The sequence below is a fragment of the Clupea harengus genome, chromosome 1 (genome assembly GCF_900700415.2).
Source record: "Clupea harengus chromosome 1, Ch_v2.0.2, whole genome shotgun sequence".
Taxonomy (NCBI): Eukaryota; Metazoa; Chordata; class Actinopteri; order Clupeiformes; family Clupeidae; genus Clupea; species Clupea harengus.
Genome location: NC_045152.1, coordinates 10,994,375 through 11,016,524, shown reverse-complemented (window position 1 = coordinate 11,016,524; position 22,150 = coordinate 10,994,375). Strand labels below are relative to the sequence as shown.

The 22,150-nt window shown below is 42.1% G+C and overlaps 2 protein-coding genes across 2 annotated transcripts; one reads left to right on the top strand and one right to left on the bottom strand.

Annotated features, from left to right (window-relative positions):
• Nucleotides 1-2,122: 2,122 nt before the first annotated feature.
• napsa (napsin A aspartic peptidase) lies at nt 2,123-7,719 on the top strand. Its single transcript, XM_012816881.3, has 9 exons — nt 2,123-2,306; nt 2,751-2,925; nt 3,144-3,267; nt 3,612-3,730; nt 4,323-4,522; nt 5,864-5,986; nt 6,233-6,377; nt 6,800-6,898; nt 7,106-7,719. Exons 1-9 carry the CDS (start codon nt 2,239-2,241, stop codon nt 7,265-7,267), a joined length of 1,215 nt encoding a protein of 404 aa, XP_012672335.1. The 5' UTR covers nt 2,123-2,238; the 3' UTR covers nt 7,268-7,719.
• A 245-nt stretch (nt 7,720-7,964) lies between these two features.
• mief1 (mitochondrial elongation factor 1) lies at nt 7,965-19,452 on the bottom strand. The gene is made up of 6 exons (XM_031567539.2): nt 19,338-19,452; nt 17,553-17,843; nt 16,460-16,623; nt 14,692-14,872; nt 12,573-12,829; nt 7,965-12,254 (listed from the first exon to the last, which is right to left on the bottom strand). The coding sequence occupies exons 3-6, from the start codon at nt 16,604-16,606 to the stop codon at nt 11,436-11,438; spliced, it is 1,404 nt and encodes a 467-aa protein (XP_031423399.1). The 5' UTR covers nt 16,607-16,623; nt 17,553-17,843; nt 19,338-19,452; the 3' UTR covers nt 7,965-11,435.
• Nucleotides 19,453-22,150: the final 2,698 nt, after the last annotated feature.

Here is a 22,150-nt window from a genome sequence, read left to right as displayed (position 1 = left end):
TCTCTGTGTCTCCGTAAACGGACGACCATAAATTAATGTTGGCATACTTCTACCCACAAGGTAAACAGCGATGTATCGACGGATTGACGGAGACGGATAGTTACAAAATTTGGGATGTGCACGTCAGGCCACGGAGAGGTGCTTGAAGAGGGCTCTCCATGTGTATGTGTCTTCGTAAACGGACAACCATAAATTGGGCTTAAACTGTATTACCAATGCCTTCACACACTCTGCAAAACATTTCGAGGTTATATTTAACTTGGACTACAAACCTATCAGGAAATCAGGCCTATGAGCAAAAGTCGGTAGACCCACATACATCCTTGTGCATACCAAAAATGAAAAATAATGTTTGCACAACCAAAGGAGAAAAGGAATGTTTACCAACTCCATCTTAACAAGTGCAGAAGGTAAGAAAGAAAGTAGAACACACACAGTGTGTGTGTGTGTGAGCTGCCTGGCATGGAAGTATCCACTGCTATCTCTATGGCTCAGGAAGAACAAACACAGTGCTTGTGTGTGTACGTGTGTGTGCTGCCTGGGATGTGAGTCTCCTGAGGCATGATTTGAGAAGCAGAGTTTTGATCTCCATGAGAGTATCTGAGAATGTTTAAAGTCAATATCAAGGTTGTTAATTTACCACTGCTGAACTTAGTGAAAAGACCATGCACCATTTATCTCTCTCTCTCCCGCTCTCTCTGAGGTCTTTTATCTGAAGTGTTGCATGTGTGCAACCGAAATTTCACCAGCTAAACCACATGTGAAAACAAACAGGCATCCACTTCCTTATCTTCCTTTCTGTCATAGTCTTACTCACAGTCACAGTACCTGCACGACCCACTTTATTAAAAACAATAACAACTCATAAACTCATATAATGAGTTCTTTGGCTGTCAGAAACATCTGTAGGCCAGTACGCTTCTTTAGGATTATCTATTTCTAAGAGTTTCTGGTACTGATCTAAGAGTTTAAGGCACATGGTACCATCAATAACACCAAACTAACATCACCATGTTTTGGATTTCAACGTACAAAGTCACACATAAAATGATGTTTACAAAAAAATAACTCTTTTAAGAACTCTTTATTTTGGGCAGGCAGTCATGGGAAATCATTTGGTATGGAATATGGCTTTTGCCTCAGGTGGGGCCTATTATCCATAATGCAGTTGATTTGGGTTTCCACTCAGTTACAGGCACTATAGGCAAATCCAATTGACATCTATGTCTATGCACAACTATGGACTAAGCAGGGCTATACTCACACAACATTAATATATGTGCTGACAGAGAAAACTGTTTGAGCTGCTCATTTAGGTTCTTTCTCAATCATGAATAAAAATTATAGGACTAGAACAGCAAAGACAGTGAGTTAGTTAGGATATAAACATGAAATCCAATACATAAATGAAATAATCAAAATTATAAACAGAGATCTTAATCAACAAGGATGTATGTTGTAGAAGCAGGAAAATAGTCTACAAATTAGTCAAAAGACAGGCAATGTTCACATTAATTTCAGATTTAACCCAGACCGACTCAGAGAACCAATGCCTTGAATATGGCTTAGCATTTCTTGCTATCTACGGGCAGTTTGCTAGTGGATATGACACAAAAGGAAACTCACCCTGTCAGAGAAACCATGAATAGGCCTACGTTTCCAAGTACCCTACGTTTTCGCAATGACAACAGACATAACACATATACAACCATAAAGAAACAGATTGGCATAAACCGTACATAACACCTTTGAATATGTAATTTGATAGCAGAGTGGGTTAACTTTAGGTAGGCTATGGAATAATATCCTTTTCCGCAGTTAGACCTATGGTGATTTTTAGGTTTCCAATTTATTTAATTACATAAACTGGCACGATTTCAGACAGAAAGTGGGAACACAGATTTTTACCAGTTAGTCTATACTGAATATTTTAAATTACACATGGCCTTCACAACTCGCACCAGACGTGCCTTACAACTCGTGACTTCGCGAATGGTCTAGCAGGAAAGCGTCTGCGTCGACTGATTGACACTTCAAATTGCAAATCAGAGCGTCAAAATGGAGAGCTCTGACCAATCAAGATAGGGCTGAGCGAAGAAAAGCGACATGACCCGAAGGTGCACGAATATCATTTGAGTCTATATCCTATGCGAAACAGGGGGTGTTGATAGAGTTTGAACGCCGAGTTGGACACTCCAAGTGAAGAAGTGACACAAAGTCGGCCCGTCAGACGCTAAAATGCTTTCATTGAGAGAACTTTTCATCGTTATTTCGGTGTTATTGGTGCACAGTTATGCTATCGTCAGGTAGGCTGATATTGTTACATATAATGTCGCGTAAGATGTTAGATTTGCAAACGTGAGTGTAAACATGCTGGTGAATTTGTTACAATAGCTTAAAGTGTGTGTGAATAGCTCGACATGAAGGTTAATTGATTTAATCTGTTGTTTTTGTGATGCGTCACTCGTGTGTTCAAGTATTATGTATTATGGCGTTTAGTTGCATAACTTGACTGATAGACTTTTAATGACACTGCCATGTCAATTGTATTGAAACGTTATAAGCTTTAACAACGGCAAACGAAATGGGCAGCTCAACTATAACACACTTTAGGTTTTGTGATGTAAAGTGTTAAGAATAACGGTGCGTGTTAACCCAGGAAGTGCTGTGAAAATATGATGTGTACGTCCTAAGCAATGAAAACACGTCCTTCGTGGAAATGAATTCATGGTGCCTTGACATTTGTACAGGGTTCCTCTACACAAGACGCGCACGGCAAGGCGCATGATGAGCGACAACGGGATGACGGTGGAGCAACTTTTGGCATTGGGTAAGACCAACGGCGATCTAGCGCACCAGGGAACTACACCACCACCCGCACCTACCTCCACCCCGCCTGCTGAGAGGCTCACGAACTTTATGGATGTAAGTAGTCAGTTGGTCTGCTTGCTTCCTGTATGTGAGCTTGAATGAGTGAGTCCTAGCTGTATGGTATCGGTGTGTAGGGCGTGCTGTAGCTACTCAGAGCGAGGTTGGCGTGGTATTATTTTTTTAAACTTGTGTTTGCCTAAATTGTAGTCCTGACCAATCTCTACTGCTAGGAAAGGAATGTTGTGTGCTCAAACTACCCCTTCCTCCCCCAGGCTCAATACTACGGAGTGATGAACATCGGAACCCCATCTCAAGAATTCAAAGTGCTGTTTGACACCGGCTCCTCAAACCTTTGGGTTCCCTCTATTCATTGCTCCTTCCTGGATATCGCCTGCTGTAAGTAGAAGTAGCTCTGTCTAGTAAAAGCAGTTTCCTCTTCAGTCTCTGTTTGGCTGCCTGTTTGTCTCTCAGGGCAAGCAGCACACCTGATAGAAATCAGTCAAATCAATCAATCAGTCTGTTGGAGAGTGACATCAGTTGATCTAAAATGAGTGGAATCAGGAGGATTTGTGTTTACAGGTTCTCAGTTCAGACTAGGCACATTGGCCCTTTGCAGATACGATTAGCTCCCTGTGATTTAAAGCCTCAACATATATATGATTAATGGCAGGCAGTCTTGTGACCCAAAAATGTGAAGCTAGCAACACTGCCATGAGTTTAAAATGGTCAACTTCCTTTAGGGATGCATCACCGCTACAACTCCAAGAAGTCCAGCACGTACGTGAAGAATGGCACCAAGTTTTCCATCAACTATGGCCGAGGCAGCCTCTCTGGCTTTATCAGTGAGGATGTGGTCAATGTGAGTGAGTGGGCAGGGGACCGACACACACACACACACATACACACACACACACACACATACACACACACACACACACACACACAAACACAAACAACATAGTAGAACATGAGTACATTACTGAACATATGAGAGAGAGCTGTGTTTCTGCAGAGGAGGCCCTCCTGGGGTGCAGGGTGAAGCCATGCTTGTTGCTGCTTTCACTCCATTGACTTAATCTAATTTGACCTCTTTAAGTGAGTTGAGTTGATCTATATATGGCGCATACTAGGTTTGTCAAACCAATGTGACCAGCTTCCCAAAGTGTTATTTTAAGGAAGGTTGGAGGGGATGGGAAGTAACAAAACTATTATGTGTACAGTTGTTGGCCCATGATGCACAACACCACTCATTTCATGTAAATACATGTATGTGTATTCAGCCAATATAACATATCCAGCTAGTCCACAAGGACTTGGGATACACACACACACACACACACTTGCACACAACTGTATTATCATTGTTCAGATCACTTTCAAAGTGCGTTTCTATTCTGTAGTCATGTGAGGGTAGTTCATGCCCATGATTGTGTGGGTGTCCTTTTTACCAGTTGGCAGGTTTGAATGTGCCAGGGCAGCAGTTTGGAGAGGCGGTGCAGCAGCCTGGCATCGTGTTTGCTGTGGCACGCTTCGATGGCCTTTTTGGTATGGGTTATCCCGCCATCTCTGTGGCCAAGGTCACCCCTGTGTTTGACAAGATCATCGACAAAAAGCTGCTCCCTCAAAACATCTTCTCCTTCTACCTAAACAGGTGGGTGGAGTGTGTGTGTGAGTTTAGGGGAAGTGTGATATGGGACTCAGAACAGGATGGGGAATTATAAAGCTTCTTGTTTTCATTAAAACCAAAATGTATGCCAGTGTAGGGGGGGTGTTGGGCCAACATGTGCATGCTATCTAAAGCCCTCAACAGACTCCTTTATTCAAGAGAACGTCTTAAACAATTGATGAAGTCAATGTGTGATTGTTTGGCTGTTTGCCTCAATAGACTGTATAAAATGTCATGTAAAACACGAACACTTTTTACAAAATCTCTGAATAACCCTTTCCAAAAAAGGCAGGTGACTAGTTGATCTAGCCCTGATGTGGTACTTATTCAAGGGCACCCACACCTGCTATAAATGTCCCTTTGGTAAACTTAGTTTCACACTTGTCCAGGAAAAGCAAACAAATTTACATGGGTTGTCCATTCAAAGGACCACTTTGTTCGACTTTTGCATGCTTACACTGCATGTTAAACAGACCTAGCAGAGTTTTGTGGTTTGTCTTGATTTCAGAACGGTGTCCATGTACCAACAAGTAAAGATTACAGATCTCCAAATCAGAGGTTGCACGCTCCTTAACGTCCTTTTTAAGCATGAATTTTGAAATGGCTGAACGTTGGCTTTGCGTAAAGAAGGAAGTAGTGTGTGGTTTGTTGCTGCTCACATATATGGAGTTGTTCTATTTCAAGGTTAGGGTTTGTTGTGTCTTAATTGAGAAGTATACTTCCGCGGACATGGCTTCGTTTAGGTCCGGATGCAGTGCGCATGATGCAAATTTCCTCATCAGCACAGTCCGCGTGGACTGTCTGTACAGCACTAAAATTGTGTGTCCGTGCCGAGCGTGTTGACTGGGCATGTGCATTTAAGTTTTAAAGCGGTGGCTCAGAGTCAAGAAAAGAACAAAATCTATGACCGCTCTTTATTAATTTAGCGGACGCTTGTCTTTTAATGTGAAGTGGCTTGCAGTACATATGCACATCAGCATTTGATGTAGATGTTTTGGAGTATACTTCAGCCCTTGGAGTACTGGTGGCAACAATGACTTGGGTATTTTACATACTGGCTATGATTTGGTCTCAAGACATTGATCAATTGATCTAAATCATCTTTAGTCACTTCCACTTTTAGGTAGATTAAAGTTGGTAGAAGTTAGGAGTCCAACTTGGGTTGGATATGCACACTATCTCCTTTCTATAACGTTCACGTGGTCACAATGTGGCTAAATACAAATGAAGTTGTTGTGCGGTGAGGTGTGTGTGGTGTTGTGGTCGTCTTGACCCTCCTGGTAATGAGGAAGTAATGCCTTGCCTGTTCTCGCTGTAAACCTCTAGAAATGCCCAAGCACCGGTTGGAGGAGAGCTGATGTTAGGAGGCACTGACAAGCAGTACTACGAGGGAGAGCTGCACTATGTCAATGTCACACGCAAGGCCTACTGGCAGATTAAGATGGATGCGTGAGTACTGCAAAAGACAAGTTGGCCATGTGTGCGGCTGACTTTTATACTTGCCTTGAAATAAATCATGTGGGTCTCATTCCTAGGCTCTGGGGTGTAAAAGTGTAATTGCTTGGCTCTTGGGCCATGGAATTGTCCTTACGCTTACAGTTGGCCTTTCAAGCATTTCCAAGTTATGTCATCTAATTGTGGCTAAAGTGATATCTACCGACTAAGTGAGATTTGTTTGGTTATCTTTTCTATCAGGGTTGCGGTTGGCAATCAGCTCACGCTCTGTAAGGATGGTTGCCAGGCAATTGTTGACACGGGAACATCCCTGATGGTTGGGCCTACTCAGGAGATCCGGGCGCTGCACAGGGCCATCGGGGCTCTGCCTCTGCTGATGGGGGAGGTAGGAGGGAGGGTGGTTTCATTGTGGTTCTAACTTTTTGTAAAAGCAATATAATTAAATGGAAGTCATTACCTAATGTAAGATTTCATTAATAATTTAACTTCATAGATTTTATGTATGGTGACTAGGAGGAATTCAGGTTTCTATAAATGTACTGAGATGAAGGTATTCAGATCTTTATTATATTCACATCTGTAATTTTAGAGGACATATAGTTATGAATCATTCGATTATTTAATCCACTTCCAGTATAATATAGATTATAAAATTGGTGAAGTTGGTTAGTGGGTGGATAGTGACTCGATAGCAATCCCTCTTCAGATGTTGCCTTAACTTGGCTGTGGCATGGACAAAACTCCTTTCCAAAGGGAGAAACTGACTTCACTAGTGGGGTTTTGCTTATGAAGCTCTTTATCTTCCAGTACTGGATCGATTGTGGCAAGATCCCAACTCTGCCGGTGATCTCGTTTAACCTGGGAGGAAAAGTCTTCAATTTAACTGGGGAAGATTACGTCCTACAGGTAACAAGGACAACAAGTTTCATTGACTTGTAACATGAGGCTTCATTAAAACAATGTTAGTTTATCTTGCAGCCTATTTCAAAGTTTTGTCTTTTACCAACACAAGTGAATGACGAGCCCCTTTGCAGACTATTTTCACCTCCGGTTCAGCTAAAATGACTGTTCTTTACATACTTTTTTTTGTCTTGTCTCGTCTCTCCCCCACAGGAGAGCCAGATGGGCGCTAAGATCTGCCTGTCAGGCTTCATGGCCATGGATGTGCCTCCCCCTGCTGGTCCTCTGTGGATCCTGGGAGACGTGTTTATCGGCCGCTACTACAGCGTGTTCGACCGCGACCACGACCGCGTGGGCTTCGCTCCTGCCAAGTGATCAGGAAATTGTGCAACAAGTTCTGAAGGGCCAAACAGCGCAGACCAAAAGTAGGACGTCTGACCCCCGGAACAGATCTGGCCAAGATCTGGTGTGGAGTCTCTTGAATCCACTCCAAATCGGGGATGATCTACTCTACTCTTATTTTTTTTTTTTTTTTTAAGTAAGTCTAGTGCTGCTTAGATTTGCTGTTTTGTAACGATGAATGAGAGGTACTTATTAATTATGTAGTTTTAAACAAGCTTGTTTTGGTCAAATATTTATTTTTTTCATTAAGTTAAAGTTTAAGTTCCTGTTTGACTTGCTGTAAAAATGGCCTTGCTGTGAATGAAATGGTGAAGTGACCAAAGAGCACTGAACAAACGTGGATGAACACGTACCCTTTTATTGCCATAATCTGTCAGGAGAGTGATCGTTGCAATAATCTGCTTCAATAAATACGTTCCCACACATGCCTGTGGTTTTCTGTTATTTTTGAGTGAGAATAAATATCGTCAAGTGACAAGTTGAGAAATGGCAGTTGACTCTTTGTTCAGAGTACACTGCAGTTACCCATTAGCAAGAATCATGTAGAAAGTGAAGACTTCTAATACTCAATCTGCTGCATATCTAATCAGACATGGTGCATACAGTGTTGCAAATAAAATTGGAGTTATACTATACATGCTGGGAGCAAAAAATGCAAACAGACAGCAAATCTCTGCCATACCATTTATTTGGATATACAAAGTGCTTGGTGTTTTTCATTCCATTCAGAAATTAAAAAAATAGACTAATGTACAAATAAAACCCCACCAAAAACATCAAAGTGAGAAAACGGACACATTGCATGCAAGTCCATGGCCACGCTGAGGTGTACAGGGCGGAGGTAGATGCCTTGCTTTGGGCCAGGTGAACGTGCTGAAAGAAATTAATGTTGGTTGAAGGTGCGGCCAATGTTTTTTTTTTTAAAGAAATTTGGAAATGCTTCTAGACCTACAATGACCTATCTGAAGGACCGTATTTGAGAATTTTCAAATGTCTTCTGTCCATTGTAATACTTTGAGATATCTTCGTTATATTTGTTGTCAATTTATAGGGCCTGGCCCAGTTATATATATATATATCGAAACAAATACATAAAGGTCTGAAACAAAGTATGTAAAGTGCATACTGAGATTAAGGAGCACTGTTCACCATGTCGGGTTACATCATGTCTAGAAGCATTTTCATTTCTGGCCAACAAAAATTATTTTATACACCCTTAAAAATGGAAAGACTGACCTGAACACAATTCTGCAACATAATCTAGTTGTAGAGACAAAAGGCTTCCTGTATTCAAGTGCAAATACACATCTGAACACCCTTCTACCAGCAGACGAAGCCCCTATGGATTATATGTTCCAGTGTGCACTATGTACAGACACTGTTCCTCTTTAGCACATAAGGACATTAGCATTGCTCACAGGAGGACTTTTCTTACTCATGAGTGAGTCATGTTTTTGGTTACAAGTATACAATAAATACAAAAATACTACACCTCTGACACATCAAGTACATCTGTATTGTCTTTTTTTTTTATGACACAAAAGCATATCCCACACACCTCGTCTGAAATGGCTGAGTACTGGAGGAAATAGAGAGAAACGACCCAGTACCCTTGCCTTGGCCACTTATGAATTACGTCGTTAAAGTGGCCCTGAAGAGCCACCATGACTAGTGGCTTTTGTTTTTATTTATATATTTAAAAAAATAATAATAAACTGTATCTCTTTTCCACCGTTAAAAAAAAGGTTTGTGGGCAAATGAGGTCATGAATAGAAGGCAACCGAGTTCTGTTGTTCTAAAGCATAAAGGATGAGCTACAGAGCGGTTCTACCACATGGGTTCTGCACCAAATGCAAAAGTTCTGCGAATGAACAAAGGCTAAAGTGACCAAATTCTGAGCATAACAAATCCAGTTTACACAAATCAGACTAGCTACTTAGTCCTTTTAGTTATTATTTTCCATACATAACCAGAACAAGAGTACAGATATATAAATGGTCTGTTTTCAGGTGAAAATGAAAACACTAGTTCTTAAGTGTCAATGTATGACAGACAAGAGACTAATAATATCAGTCACCAGCCCTTTCTCTGCATGTTTCCAGATGCAGACCAAAATCGCCAAGCACAAACCCTGGCCCTCCCGTAACCCCTGACATACGCAAAAGATCTTCAAATATGCCACAACTCAAATAAGTTATAAAAAGGAGAAACAGAGCACAGTCAAGTTATCTGTTTGCTTTTAAGCATGACAAGAGTGATGCCCTAAGTTTGGTTGCATTTTTCACTCTAAGTAATCTCTACAGAATCCAACAGGAAACTCAAACCAGCTCCCATCCCCCTTCGCCTTGTAAACCACATGATTCTAATGATTCACATTGAACTCACAAGGCATTCTTATCACCCGGTCTGGGGACGAGCGCCAGTGTCACATTGTCATCTTACATTCTTGTCAAATTGGATAAGACAGAGGGGCACACAAAATTTTACTTGCGTTTTATAGATGAGGAAATCTCAAGGGGCATTCATTCAATTAGTTTTCATGCTCAATTTTGATGAGGAAAGGCAGATTTGCTACTGCAATGCTTGTCCTGTTGCAGGCAAGAGGAAAGCAAAAAACTTGCAAATCCTATTGTGTTATAATCTCAGGAAATATCTGGTTTTGAAAGAAGTAAAACAGAGGGCCATTTTATACACCAGTGCAACAAAAAAAAAATAAGAAGAGAGTAAGACGTGTGATCGCTGCATAGGCAGAACACAGTACTGAGAGAGGTGGCGCCTCTGCTCTCAAGAATCTCAAAAGTCTAGTGTAATCAACATCAGAGTTTATTAATTTAAGAGACACGCTCCGTAACGATGATTTTAAAAAAAAAAAGAGAGAAAACAAAAAATCAGAAAAATAAAAATCTCAAAAATCACACTCAAGTCATAAGACAGCTGTGGCTGATCGGGCCAACAGCAAGACCTTGATCTATAAGCCCATTCACAGCCACCCAAACTCCACAACACTGGTGCCCTTCTGGACTCGAACAAGGGCCCATCTCAGTGCTCACAAACAAGCAAGGCCTCTCCTCCTGGGTCACCGGCATAACCCCTGTGGGTGGGAGACGAGGCACCCCGTCATAGGGGAGAAGTGTAGCCTTGGAACTCTTAGCCATGTAGCTTCCATAGCTTCCACAATAATCCATAGCGGAGCTCCTTTGACTGAATGGACAGAAACACGGAGCATTTTAAAAAGCATCTGCAGCTAGTGAAGGATTTAGATCTCTTTCAAGCATGTGCTGGACCTGAAAGAATGACTGAACCATGGGCTGGTTTGGCCCACTGTAGACCACGGTGTTGAGGACTGGGAGAGTTTGAGCACCCCGTCTCCGAAGCATAAAACACAATGCAGAAAACTCACATCAATCGATAAGGAACTTTTATAGATCAGATATTCAAAGACCTCTTGTAGATAGCATTAAACGTTTCCAGTAGCTCTGACAACACAGAACGAACACAGTGCACTAAACACTCACCCATCACAGTGTGTGTGTGTGTGTGTATATATATATAATTAACTATATAATACAGTTTAATATATATAATTAAGTGATATGAGGGTGCAAGGAAATCAAGAGGTCATAGAAGTTAGGCTGCATGTGCCACAGAGCGTCTCATTGCATGGTATAGGTTCTGTTGCCTCTACTGAAGATCTTTAAAACATCATTAGAAAATGTAGATGGTGACGCACATACAAAAGAAAAAGTGAGAGTTCCATGAGATTACAATGAGCCTCTTGAGGGCGTTTCTGTATTTGTGACCACTCCTGAAACAACTTAGACACAAGGGGCCTCTGCTACCTTCTCAGTTGGCTGAGGGGGCATGTCAGCATTTGTATGATTTTTACATTGAGGACTCGGTATGATTCTACCAGTCTTAAGTCTACTGCAATAGCTTTACAATACACAAGAGGGCGCCGCGATGACTTTCGCAGAGTTATGTGGGCTGTTCACAGATGTTGTCTTTTCACAACAGAAGGCTGCTTTCGAGCGAGTTCTCCCATTTTAAGGCTGGCACAATCACAGCCCGTTTCCATGGCGACAGATGTTCGCAGGGCCTCAGGCGCCATGCTATAGGTGAGGTGGGGGGTGGCTTTCGAGTCTCACGCAGTCCTAAGCAGGCTCTCAGGGTCGGAGAGGGCACAGTAGAGTGTGTACCCCAGCTCATCCACCTCCAGGGGCGTCAGCTCGCAGAAAAGGTTCGCCTTGGGGTTGAGGGCACAGGGCAGCACCCCGGCCTCCAGGTGGCCCACCAGCGCCCGCAGCAGGCTGATGAAGCGGTCGGCCAGCGCCTCCTGGGTCCAGTCGCCCTCCCGCTCGCTCAGCAGCAGCAGCGTGTTGGTCAGCTGGCTGGCGGAGAGGCTGCCGAGCGCCGGGTTGAGCTTGCACACGGCCTTGGCTAACTTCAGGCAGGCACAGCGGCAGCCGCCGTCCTCCTGGTCGAGTGCGCGGAGCCGGGCCGTCTCGGCCACGCGGAAGCTCTGCCGCCACAGGTTCTCGTGACGGTCGGCCGCCAGCCGGTGCGGCTTGGCGATCAGCGACACGCCGTCCTCCATCATCAGCAGAGGCAGGAAGTCCACGTAGAGGCGCCGGTCCGTCTCATACTGGACCTCCAGCGTGAGAGTCTCCGACGGCACCACGGGCCGGATCACGTAGTCCAGCACGCTGCCGATGGCGGGCCAGTTGATGGTGCCGGCCACCAACTTCTCAAACACCTCCAGGACGCTCTTGGGGGAGAGGTAGCCCCCGACCATGCAGCGGTCCCAGTAGCTGCTCCCGCGGGGGAAGTACTCCAGGTTCTCCCGGCGCACCAACCAGAAACCTGGCATGTTCATGATCGTGTCCTCGCCCGGCACAGACGACCACAGGTTCTTCTCCAGGATCATGGGTACCATCAGCTGGGCGTGGTCCGCAGTCACCACCTGAAACAGGTAAGACAGACAGGGGCTCTCAGGACAGGTTTGGACATATAAAGCAAATCTAACAACCAAATAATGTCATGGAAATAAAGCTGCTGCTTCATTTGAAACTTGAGCATTACAGGAGTAAGGAATTCAATAGTGTGAGAAGTGAAGATGACATCGGTATGGCCACTCTGATGCAAAACTTAAAACAATATTGCTTCTAAAATTCTACAATGGCTGGGTATTGTAAAACATTTAGAATCCTCCTTGAAAAGCTTCCTCTTCAGTTTATGGCTACCCCACGTTTACTAGCATTGCCCCTCTCCACCGGCTCACCTGGAGGTCGTCGTAGAGACTGCCGCTCAGGTACATCTCGCGGAGCGGCATGTCAGGCAGCTTGGCGTGAAGGAAGACGCGGAGCTCGGAGCAGATGTCCAGCGCGGCGCGGCGAGCCACGGCCTGCTCCTCCGCGGGGATGGCCACGCGCTCGCTGAAGAACGCCCACAGGTGCTCCTGCAGCGAGAGGCGCATGCGGGCGCGCGTCATGTCCATCTGCCCGTGGTCAGACCGGCCCGCAGCACGACGCATGAGGTCTGGTGGGAAAAAAAAAAAAAAAAAGACAGGGGCATGAAAGGGGGAGGAAGAGAGGACAGAGGGAAAAAAGTTAAAACACACACACATACACACACACAAATTCATACAGAATTCACAGAGGAAATATTGTCAAACAGTGATTTTATTGTTACATTTTTCATTTCTATCCATTTCATATCAGACCATGGAAGCTCCTCGAACACAAGTTAGGCCATTATTTCATAAATCAAAGCTATCTACAGTGCACACACACACACACACACACACACACACACACACACACACACTCTTTGGATGTTGTTAGCTCAGTCACAGACTTAACATCAACATTACACAAGAAGCAGTGGTAAACATGGTTCACAATTTCTAATGTGGGCAGGTGAGACTGGTCTAAGTTTTATTTAAAGATCTAATACTTGTCTACGGGAAGGAAGCCAATGGTGACTTTCTAATCTTGTTCAATACGATTAAAGGAAAGGAAGCTCTTTAGAACTTGAGCACTACATCAGCTTCTGCAGCTTTATCTAAATAAGGCATTGCAAAACATGAACGCACTACACACCAACAGGAGGACACTATTATAGTTAAGCTATACTAAACACACTACCATAGACATTCAAAGCAAAGCCTGTGCTATTGTGGCTACTCAGGTTGTTCACTATAGTGAAAGTACTACAAAACAAAGAGCTATATCTATGGCAATCAGTGAATAGTCAAATGCATCACCCACCATAGAGGTAGTAAAGCCATCTCCCTGTCAGTGAAGACAATCACCCATTACAACACCCACTCTGATGCCACAAACATTATTAAGCCCAGTGGCGGACCATGGGTTTTATGATAAGGCCTTCAATGACGATATAGGCTTGGTGTGAGTAAAAAACAATTAGTGTTTAAACGCCCATTTATCAAGCATGTTGAGACAAAAAGGACAGAAGGAATGCATGGTTTCAGCAAGGTTATTTTGAAGCAACCCTTTACATAACCTTTAACGTTACCCGGTTAATAAAGTAACAGCTACAACCGATCAAGATTATTGTAAAAGTAATGGCACTACAAGACAAGATAAATCCTTTCAATCGTTTATTTGTCAACCGCAAAACGAGGTTTACGTGGCATTACCGTCACTTTAAACCAAACAAACACACAGCACGATTAAGAACATAGGCCTGGAGTCTGAGCTGAGAAGGGCTTTGTCGACACGCCCACCTCATAGAAACAGAATTTTTCCCCTTCACTGACACTACGGTGGAGCTGTCTGTACTCTTGAATCACGTACTTGAATGTAATGAGAGAAGGAGGCGACTGGGAAAGAGAGCAGGCGCAGATACATTAACAGTAAACTAAAATATTATTAATGAATACATTGTTTTTTTCCTCATTTAAAAAATTGGTAGGCCTTCAGAGAAGGCTTAGCAGGCCCTGACGGTCAGCCAACGATAAAGACCAAACAGAAACTGATGATACTACGGTAATCTCACTCTGGTGCTGCCAAACTATGCTCCTCATGTTCATACAGGGACCATTTCTCAGTCTTTCTTGCATGTAGTTCACCTGGATCACCTACCCTTTCAGTTTATTTACATGGCTGCTTACCTACCTCCCTATAACCTGAGTCATCAATCATCTCACCTAATGTACCTAGCCCCACACCCGGCACATCTACTATGTTACTTGGTTTATCTGGTTACTCGCCTACAGTTTCAGCTGGTTTACCCAGCCAATGGCCTAGAGTTTCACCAGGTTTACCTGGCAAGTCAGCACCTTGGTTGGCCTGGCCAATCATTTATAATTTCAATTTGTTTACTTGGCCAATCACCTTGCTCACCTACAACCTCCCCTGGTTTACCTGGCTGCTCACCTGGTTCGAAGGAGTTGGCAGAGGCGGGCAGGTTCTGCAGCGAGCGGCTGACTGTGGTCTTCATGTCGTGGTTGAGCGTGCGTGGAGAGGACCCCAGCCAGCTGGGCTCTTCCCAGCTGCGCTTCCCTGATGGCTCCATCTTAGTGGGGCTGGTAGGGGCACTGATGGCACGGTCATACATCTGGAGGAGGGGGGGGGGGACCAGGTTGGAAGTACAGGTTTAAACGAACAGGACAGGGGTTTTGGAGTGTGAATGTACAACCACAAATCAGAAAAAGAAGGGACAGTATGTTAAATTAAAATTAAAACTGAAAACAGTGATTTGTAAGTTCTCTTTGAACTGTATTACATTGAAAACAATACAACAGCACATTATTTGAGGTTTTACCTCATGAATTGTATTGTTTTTTTTTTCAAAATAAACACTTAATTCAATTTCGAGTCTTGCAACATATTTCAAAAAAGGTTGGGACTTTAGAATTTATCACGTAGCCATTCCTTTTATCAACACTTAAAAGACATTTAGGGACAGACAACACCAAGTGAGGAAGCGTTTCAGGTGTTACTTTGTCCCATTCTTCCTGCAAACAAGTCTTAAGGTGTGCATCGGTACGGGGTCTTTGTTGTTTCAAAATGCGCCACACATTCCCTATTGGGGACAAGTCAGGACTGCAGGCAGGCAGGCCAGTCCAGCACCCGCACACCCTTCTTCCTCAGCCATGCCTTTGAAATGTGTGCAGAATGTGGTTATGCATTGTCTTGTTGAAATATACATGGGCTTCCCTGGAAAGGATGTCATCTTGAAAGCAGCATATGTTGCTCCAAAATCTCTATGTACTTTTCGGCATTAATGGTGCCATCACAGAAGTGTAAGTTACCTTTGCCAAGGGCACGGTCACAACCCCATACCATGACAGACCCTGGCTTTTGGACTTTTTGCTGGTAACAGTCTGGATGGTTCTTTTCTTCTTTGGTCCGGAGCACAGAGTCCATTTCTTCCAAAAAAGACCTGAAATACTGCTTTGTCTGACCACAATACACATTTCCACTGTGAGATGGTCCATCCCAGATGCCTCCGAGCCCAGAGAACGGCGCTTTTGGACATGGTTAACGTAAGGCGTGTGTTTTGGCACAGTAAAGTTTTAACTGGCATTTGTGGATGTAACCACATATTGTAATGCTTGACAAAGGTAATACTGAGCCTATGTGGTTAAATCGCTTATAGATTAATGACGGTTCTTGATGCGGTGCCGTCAGCTGGTTATTCAGCTTAGGCTTGCGCCCTTTCCCTTTATGCACTGAAATTCCTCCAGATTCCTTGAATACTTGTTTCCAATCACATAATTATTGAATTATTCTACCTCATTACTACCCTTAAATTGCCACCGTCCCAACATTTTTTGGAATGTGTTGCAGGCCTGAATGGCAGGAATGGATGTATATTTACAAATCAAATGAAGTTGACCAGACAAAACATTAAATATCTTGTGCTCATACTGTCTGCAATGAAATACAAGTCAAGGTAAATTTATAAATCACTGCTTTCTTTTTTTATTTGCATTTTCCATACCGTCCAAACTTTTCCTGATTTGGGGTTGCAGTTAGTTAGTGACTCTCCCAAATTTCAGACCAGACAAAATTGAAATGACTTAACTGCATATATATTCATGTACTGTCAGTACAGATAACCAGGCATGGCATTTAGGAATGGTGTTTCATGTTGTCCATGTAATGTCGTGTATACTGGCATAGGTGAGTTGACACTCACTCTTTTGACTGCCAGAGTGGCAATGCCCAGCATGGCTGCTCCCCCCACTCCCAGCACCAGCTTGGCATTGGAGAGGACGAAGTCGATGGCAGTGCCCAGGCCATTGTCATCTTTCTTGCCTTTCCGCTCACCGTTCACTCCTGCCATACCTTACTATCCCCTCTCTACAGAAGAGAGAAGGCGGGGGAGAGGAAAGAGAAAGAATGAGAGAGAGCAAGAGAGAAGCCAACCAACAAAAGATTAACAGAAGGCTTAAGTTAAGTTAATCCACCAGATAAAGCCAAGAGTAGTACAAAGGAGAAAGTTCATCAATACTGTGTCTTATTTCCTTACATTTACCACCGATACGGTCACCTCTATCCAACTCTAATAACTACATTATCCAAGCACCTAGTGAGTGAAGTTGAGCAAGAACTACTCTCTACCACATGGAAGGGTTTGAAATGAGGTCCACAATTTACAACAGGGTGGGGCCATCAAACATTGCCGTTCCACAGGGACCAAAATAAAGTTTGAAAATAAGGCATTCCATCTACTGCTTTTCAAGGTATTAAGACCATACAAAACATGGCTTTTATGATAGTGAATAAAATGCCAGTCATGCAAATTGTATCAACCCTACAGATAATCTAAAGTTTCAAACATGGCAATTAAGCATTACAAAAATGACTAGGTCAATCTATCAACTGATAGAGCAAGGTGTCCGCATTCTATCTACTACTTTACAAAGTATTAAGATCATAAAAGCCTGGGATATTAATATAGTGGGTAGCATGTCATCAGTAAGGCCATTTTCTGTCTCTTTCCTGGTATCATCCCTGCAGAGAGCTCAAACCTTCCACACCCAAACAAAAATGAATGACTCATGGAAATTAAGCGCTAACAAAATAAATAGCTCAACTTATAGCTCAACTGGTATAACTGGTAACACAGACGGCCAACACAAAGGTAACACGTTCGATACTCACATGAGAACACATATGATGGAAAAAAATGTACGTCTGTACTATGCAATAAGTTGTTTTGGCTAAACTGCAAACTGAATAAATGAAGATAGAAAATGAGTAAAGGGTTAATAATTGACCATGCCTACCTGGCCAGTGGCAGTCACTCACTGGCCCCCACTCCCTTATTACACAAGCCCGCCCAGGCGGCTACTGAGGAAGAACTGGCCCCTCTTGAGGGCGTCCTCCTTGTCCTGCGGAATGGACAGCGCTTGGGAGCGGCGGAACTCGCGGGCCACGGCGCGGCGGTAGTAGTTGCGGTCGGTGTACTGCAGTTGCCGCCCTGCGCGCAGCAGCGCTCTGTACAGCTCCAGCACCGCACTGCGAGACCAGCCGCCCATCAGTGACAACGCTACGGCGCGGCCAACACACATACACACCTGATAATGGATGGATGAAGGGAGAGGAGGGTGAAAGGGAGAGGAAAGGATAAAGAAGAAAGATAAATATCTGGCACTTAGTAAAATCAGCTCTCAGAATGCTGCCAAATTTGACAAAAGTGTGATGGATTATAATCAAGGACTACACCTTTAAAAGGCAGTTCAGGCACACAGGAGAGATCAGAGAAACCAGCTTGGATAGTTTTCAATCAAGACTCTCACACAAAAACTCATCCATTCAGTTCAGATTCAGAGTTTAAATATACCACCAGGTAATGAAAGATGAATGTCAACATGTGTCCACGGAGGTTAAGCGTTGACTTAGGCCATTAAGGTTACAAATAAAGGCAATTTGTAAATCTGACATATAAAACAGCATATGAATAAATGTATGGTTGCTTATCCCACGTCATTCTATGTCCGAGTAAAACATACATGAATGTTGCAAGGCTTTGGACTGGATATTTTTGTGGTTAACTCACTGACACTATTTACTTGTAACAACACCGCCAAAGCACTGTACAAGAAATGCACTAGTATCAGCAAACCACGGTGACAGAGAACTGTCACGAGGAAAAGAAAGACTTGAGGTAGTTTGACAAATTGACATAATTCCACCATCAGTTCTCTTGTATTGCATCAACTCGGAAACAGCTGTTGTTGTCAATGCAGAGAAATGTGTGAGCCCAGCAGCATTGCTAATGCCATTAGCAAGTCTGTCTTAAAGGAGGTTTATGCAAAGATCACGTGTCAGTCTAAAAGAAGTACCAGACACCCTTTTAAACTTTTTCATATTCACCCCGTCGCACATATATATATAAAAAAAAAACACACTCAATAGGGACAAACTAAGTACATGGTTTGCTGTCGTTATGTCACAACGTTAAGTCTTCACAAGCTCAGCAAGCAAACTGAAAATCAACTTTGGACTTCAAGATCCTACACCTACTAAATGGTAGAGTAAGAAAGAACCACTGTTCCTTCTTCTGCCCCTCAATAGCAATAAGAAAAGGAATTCAGCTAACCATCAGGAGAGGATAACGTGTAATCGCAACAAATAAATTACACTAACGTCAGTCAGAAATTAGACAGCTAGCACCATAGCTTGAAAACAAACTAGCCTAATATTAGCTAATTATCTGAACCCCATGTACTGTCTATGACTGAGCATACATAGCTACGAGAGCTAGCATTCTGATTTCTCACGCGGTCACAACCTGTTTAGCCGGTTTAACATTTAACAATTACTGCTAGCTAAAGTTAAGTGTTCCGCAAACAATGCGGTGTTCAAATGGAAAACACAGAGTTGGCTAGCTAGCTGGTTAATCGAAACTGGCCATGTTAGATAGGAAGCCAGCGCTGACGTTAGCTAGCTAACTGGTACGTTAGCAGCATCATCAGTGACCTCAAGTTTAAATTAATATACATACACTAACCGCCATATTTAAGAACTTACAGTTCAACAGAGGCAATCATTTGCATATGGATACTTACGTTTAACACACAACTTAAAGAAAATGTCCTTGCACAGGTACTGTTCCACAAAAATAGAAGCTCTCTCTCACACCAGGGTCAGAAGACTCGGACCGGAAGACAATGGCGACCCGATTTTCGCAGAGCACAGATCACATCCGGCGTTTTTATTTATTTGTTTATTTTAGCACATGATAATAATAATAATAATAATAATAATAATAATAAAACTTTATTTATATAGCACCTTTCATGCAAAAGAATGCAGCTCAAAGTGCTTTACAGCAAATACATAATATGCACAAAGAAATGACATGCACATAAAAATAGACATCAAAGAAACATAACTCAGATATAGTGCAAAAAAAAAAATATATAATTATAATTATGGAGATATATTTAATCTAACCCCTTAATATCACCAGTAGAGATTTAAATTAAATTAAATTAAATTAAAAGTATTGATATATATATATAGTGCGAAATGGCTTTTTGTCTCTTTCTTTTTTTCTTTCTTTTAATTAACACTTTATGAAAGATAATGGCATATAGATCAATCAAAGCGCCAACCTCAGTCAAAGATGTTTAATATCAGTCCTGCAAGGTCACAATGGTTGTATATAATTACAGTGTCCTCATTAGCTAGAGTGTTTTATGCTGTCTAGATATTCACTGAGTTCATTCTTAATAACAGGAAAGAATGAATTAGAACCATTGAATTTGCATTTGTGGATGTGATATTTAGCAAGCAAAAATTAAAGTTTGAGTATACATTACTTACCTTCATTTTCCATCTTCAAATCAAACATGCCAAAGAAAATATCCTTATAACAAAAAGAATGAGTGAAAGTGAAATATGAATGGATGAATATGTAGAATGTCTGACCAAAATCTCACTTTACAACATTTCCAGAACAGATGCAACACATCTTCAACACAACAATTAAAGAATGAGCAGTCAGACTCAATGCCCCATGTCTTTTAAGGACAAATGTAGCTGAGTAGAACCTGTGAATTAAGTTAACAAAACTTCTCTCACTTTATTGGTTAGAAAGTAATTGTGAGGCAAGGACCACACTTTTCCCCAAGGCACATTCTCTATTATACCATTCCATTGGGATTATACAGGGGATTGTAACAAAATGTAACAATGGGATTATGTAGGGAACTGTAACAATGAATTATTCTGATGCTCTGCTGAAAGGCACAAACCACCCACAGCAGTATCAGATAAATTGACAGGGTCAGTAATTGGCCATGGGAAATGAATACCCATCAGCAGCATTATGATTCCAGAAGGAATTGCTTAAAAAATCACTGCATATTCCTTAACTGTTATGGAAATTTTATATTTTCTCAAAATATCTTGAGTACTCATATGGCCTGCCATTCAACCATTCCAAATGTAATATCTATGCGGTGAGAACATGACGGTTATCCTCATTAGCTGTGGGTCTAGAAAGATGACATCAGAATTAATTCGGTTTAAAAAAAAAAAACTGGTTGTCTTATACTCAACATTAATACAACAGATACAGGCTAATGAAATGCTCCAGTGTAAGGATGAACCAAAACACCTGAAACAGTTCCAAGAATCAGGTATGTAGGGAAATGTTAAAAAAACATCTGGGGGGAATCATGTGTGTGTGTGTGTGTGGGGGGGGGGGGGGGTAGATATGTATCATAATGTAATGATACATATCTAAACCCACAATCAAAATCACTACCTATAAAATCAAGAGAATTTAAATTATTAAATATTTTAAATTAAATTATTTAAATATTTGGAATTTTCTGTTTGTTTCTATGTTTTTTTTTTCACGCCAAATATTACTGACTGTACCTTAATCAAGCACAACAAACCCCTAGCAGAAACACAGATCAGAACTACATAAGTCTCACAGAAGTTTAATACAAGTAGAAAGAGGGAAGTTTCAACCACACAAACACACCAGAATGTGCAAAGCATTTTGTCCCCTCATTCCAGCGCCACCTTTATCACATCAGATGAGCTACTTTACCTTATGACCTTTAAGGCTGTTACAAAAGGCTGTCTTCCTATAAATGGCTTCCTGTAGTTCACAGCTAATACAATTGTTTTTTGACGGCAACTAACTATAATCTACAATACAGCTTTAACATAATATGGATCTTACACTACATTATTTTTACTGTCATGTCACTATTCTTGATCTTTATTCTAATCCACACATTCAAAAAGAGAAAGAAGGATGGATTTATTCCCTGGAAACCAAACTCTTGGCATAGTGGGAAGTATCAGGAGCATAGACTTGTTTGCCAGTCATCATTTAAAAGTGATCACACACATTTTCATCCCAAGGTCACTTCAAAAATACCCTCCTTCAGTTCCACTGAAGAGAGGGAATTTTTTAAAGCACACCCAACTTCTGCCCAGAGACAGGAAATTGAATTCCTTAATTGAAGTCACTAGGTACCTATTACTGCCATCCCTTGTGTTGCGTGCAACAAAACTTGTTGTGCAGTGACCATCTCTCAGTTGTACTGACATTTATATTTGAGCACAGTAAGGACTGAGGTAAGACAATACTTAGTTATGTTCTGAAATTTCGTTTCTTTTAGTAAGAAGATTTACATCTCAAATACCTCTTCAAGCATGGGTGTATATGTTTTAGTTTGCAGGTTACTTTCCAATTATTTTATGCACAAGACATGGACATGGATAGATTTAGTCGCGTTTTGGGAATTTGTTGTTGTTGATAATTCTTGTAGATTTGCTGTTAGTGGCATGGTTTAACATAACATATGCTCAGTCAGGCTGAAATGATTTCAGTGTAGCATTGATAGCGTAACTG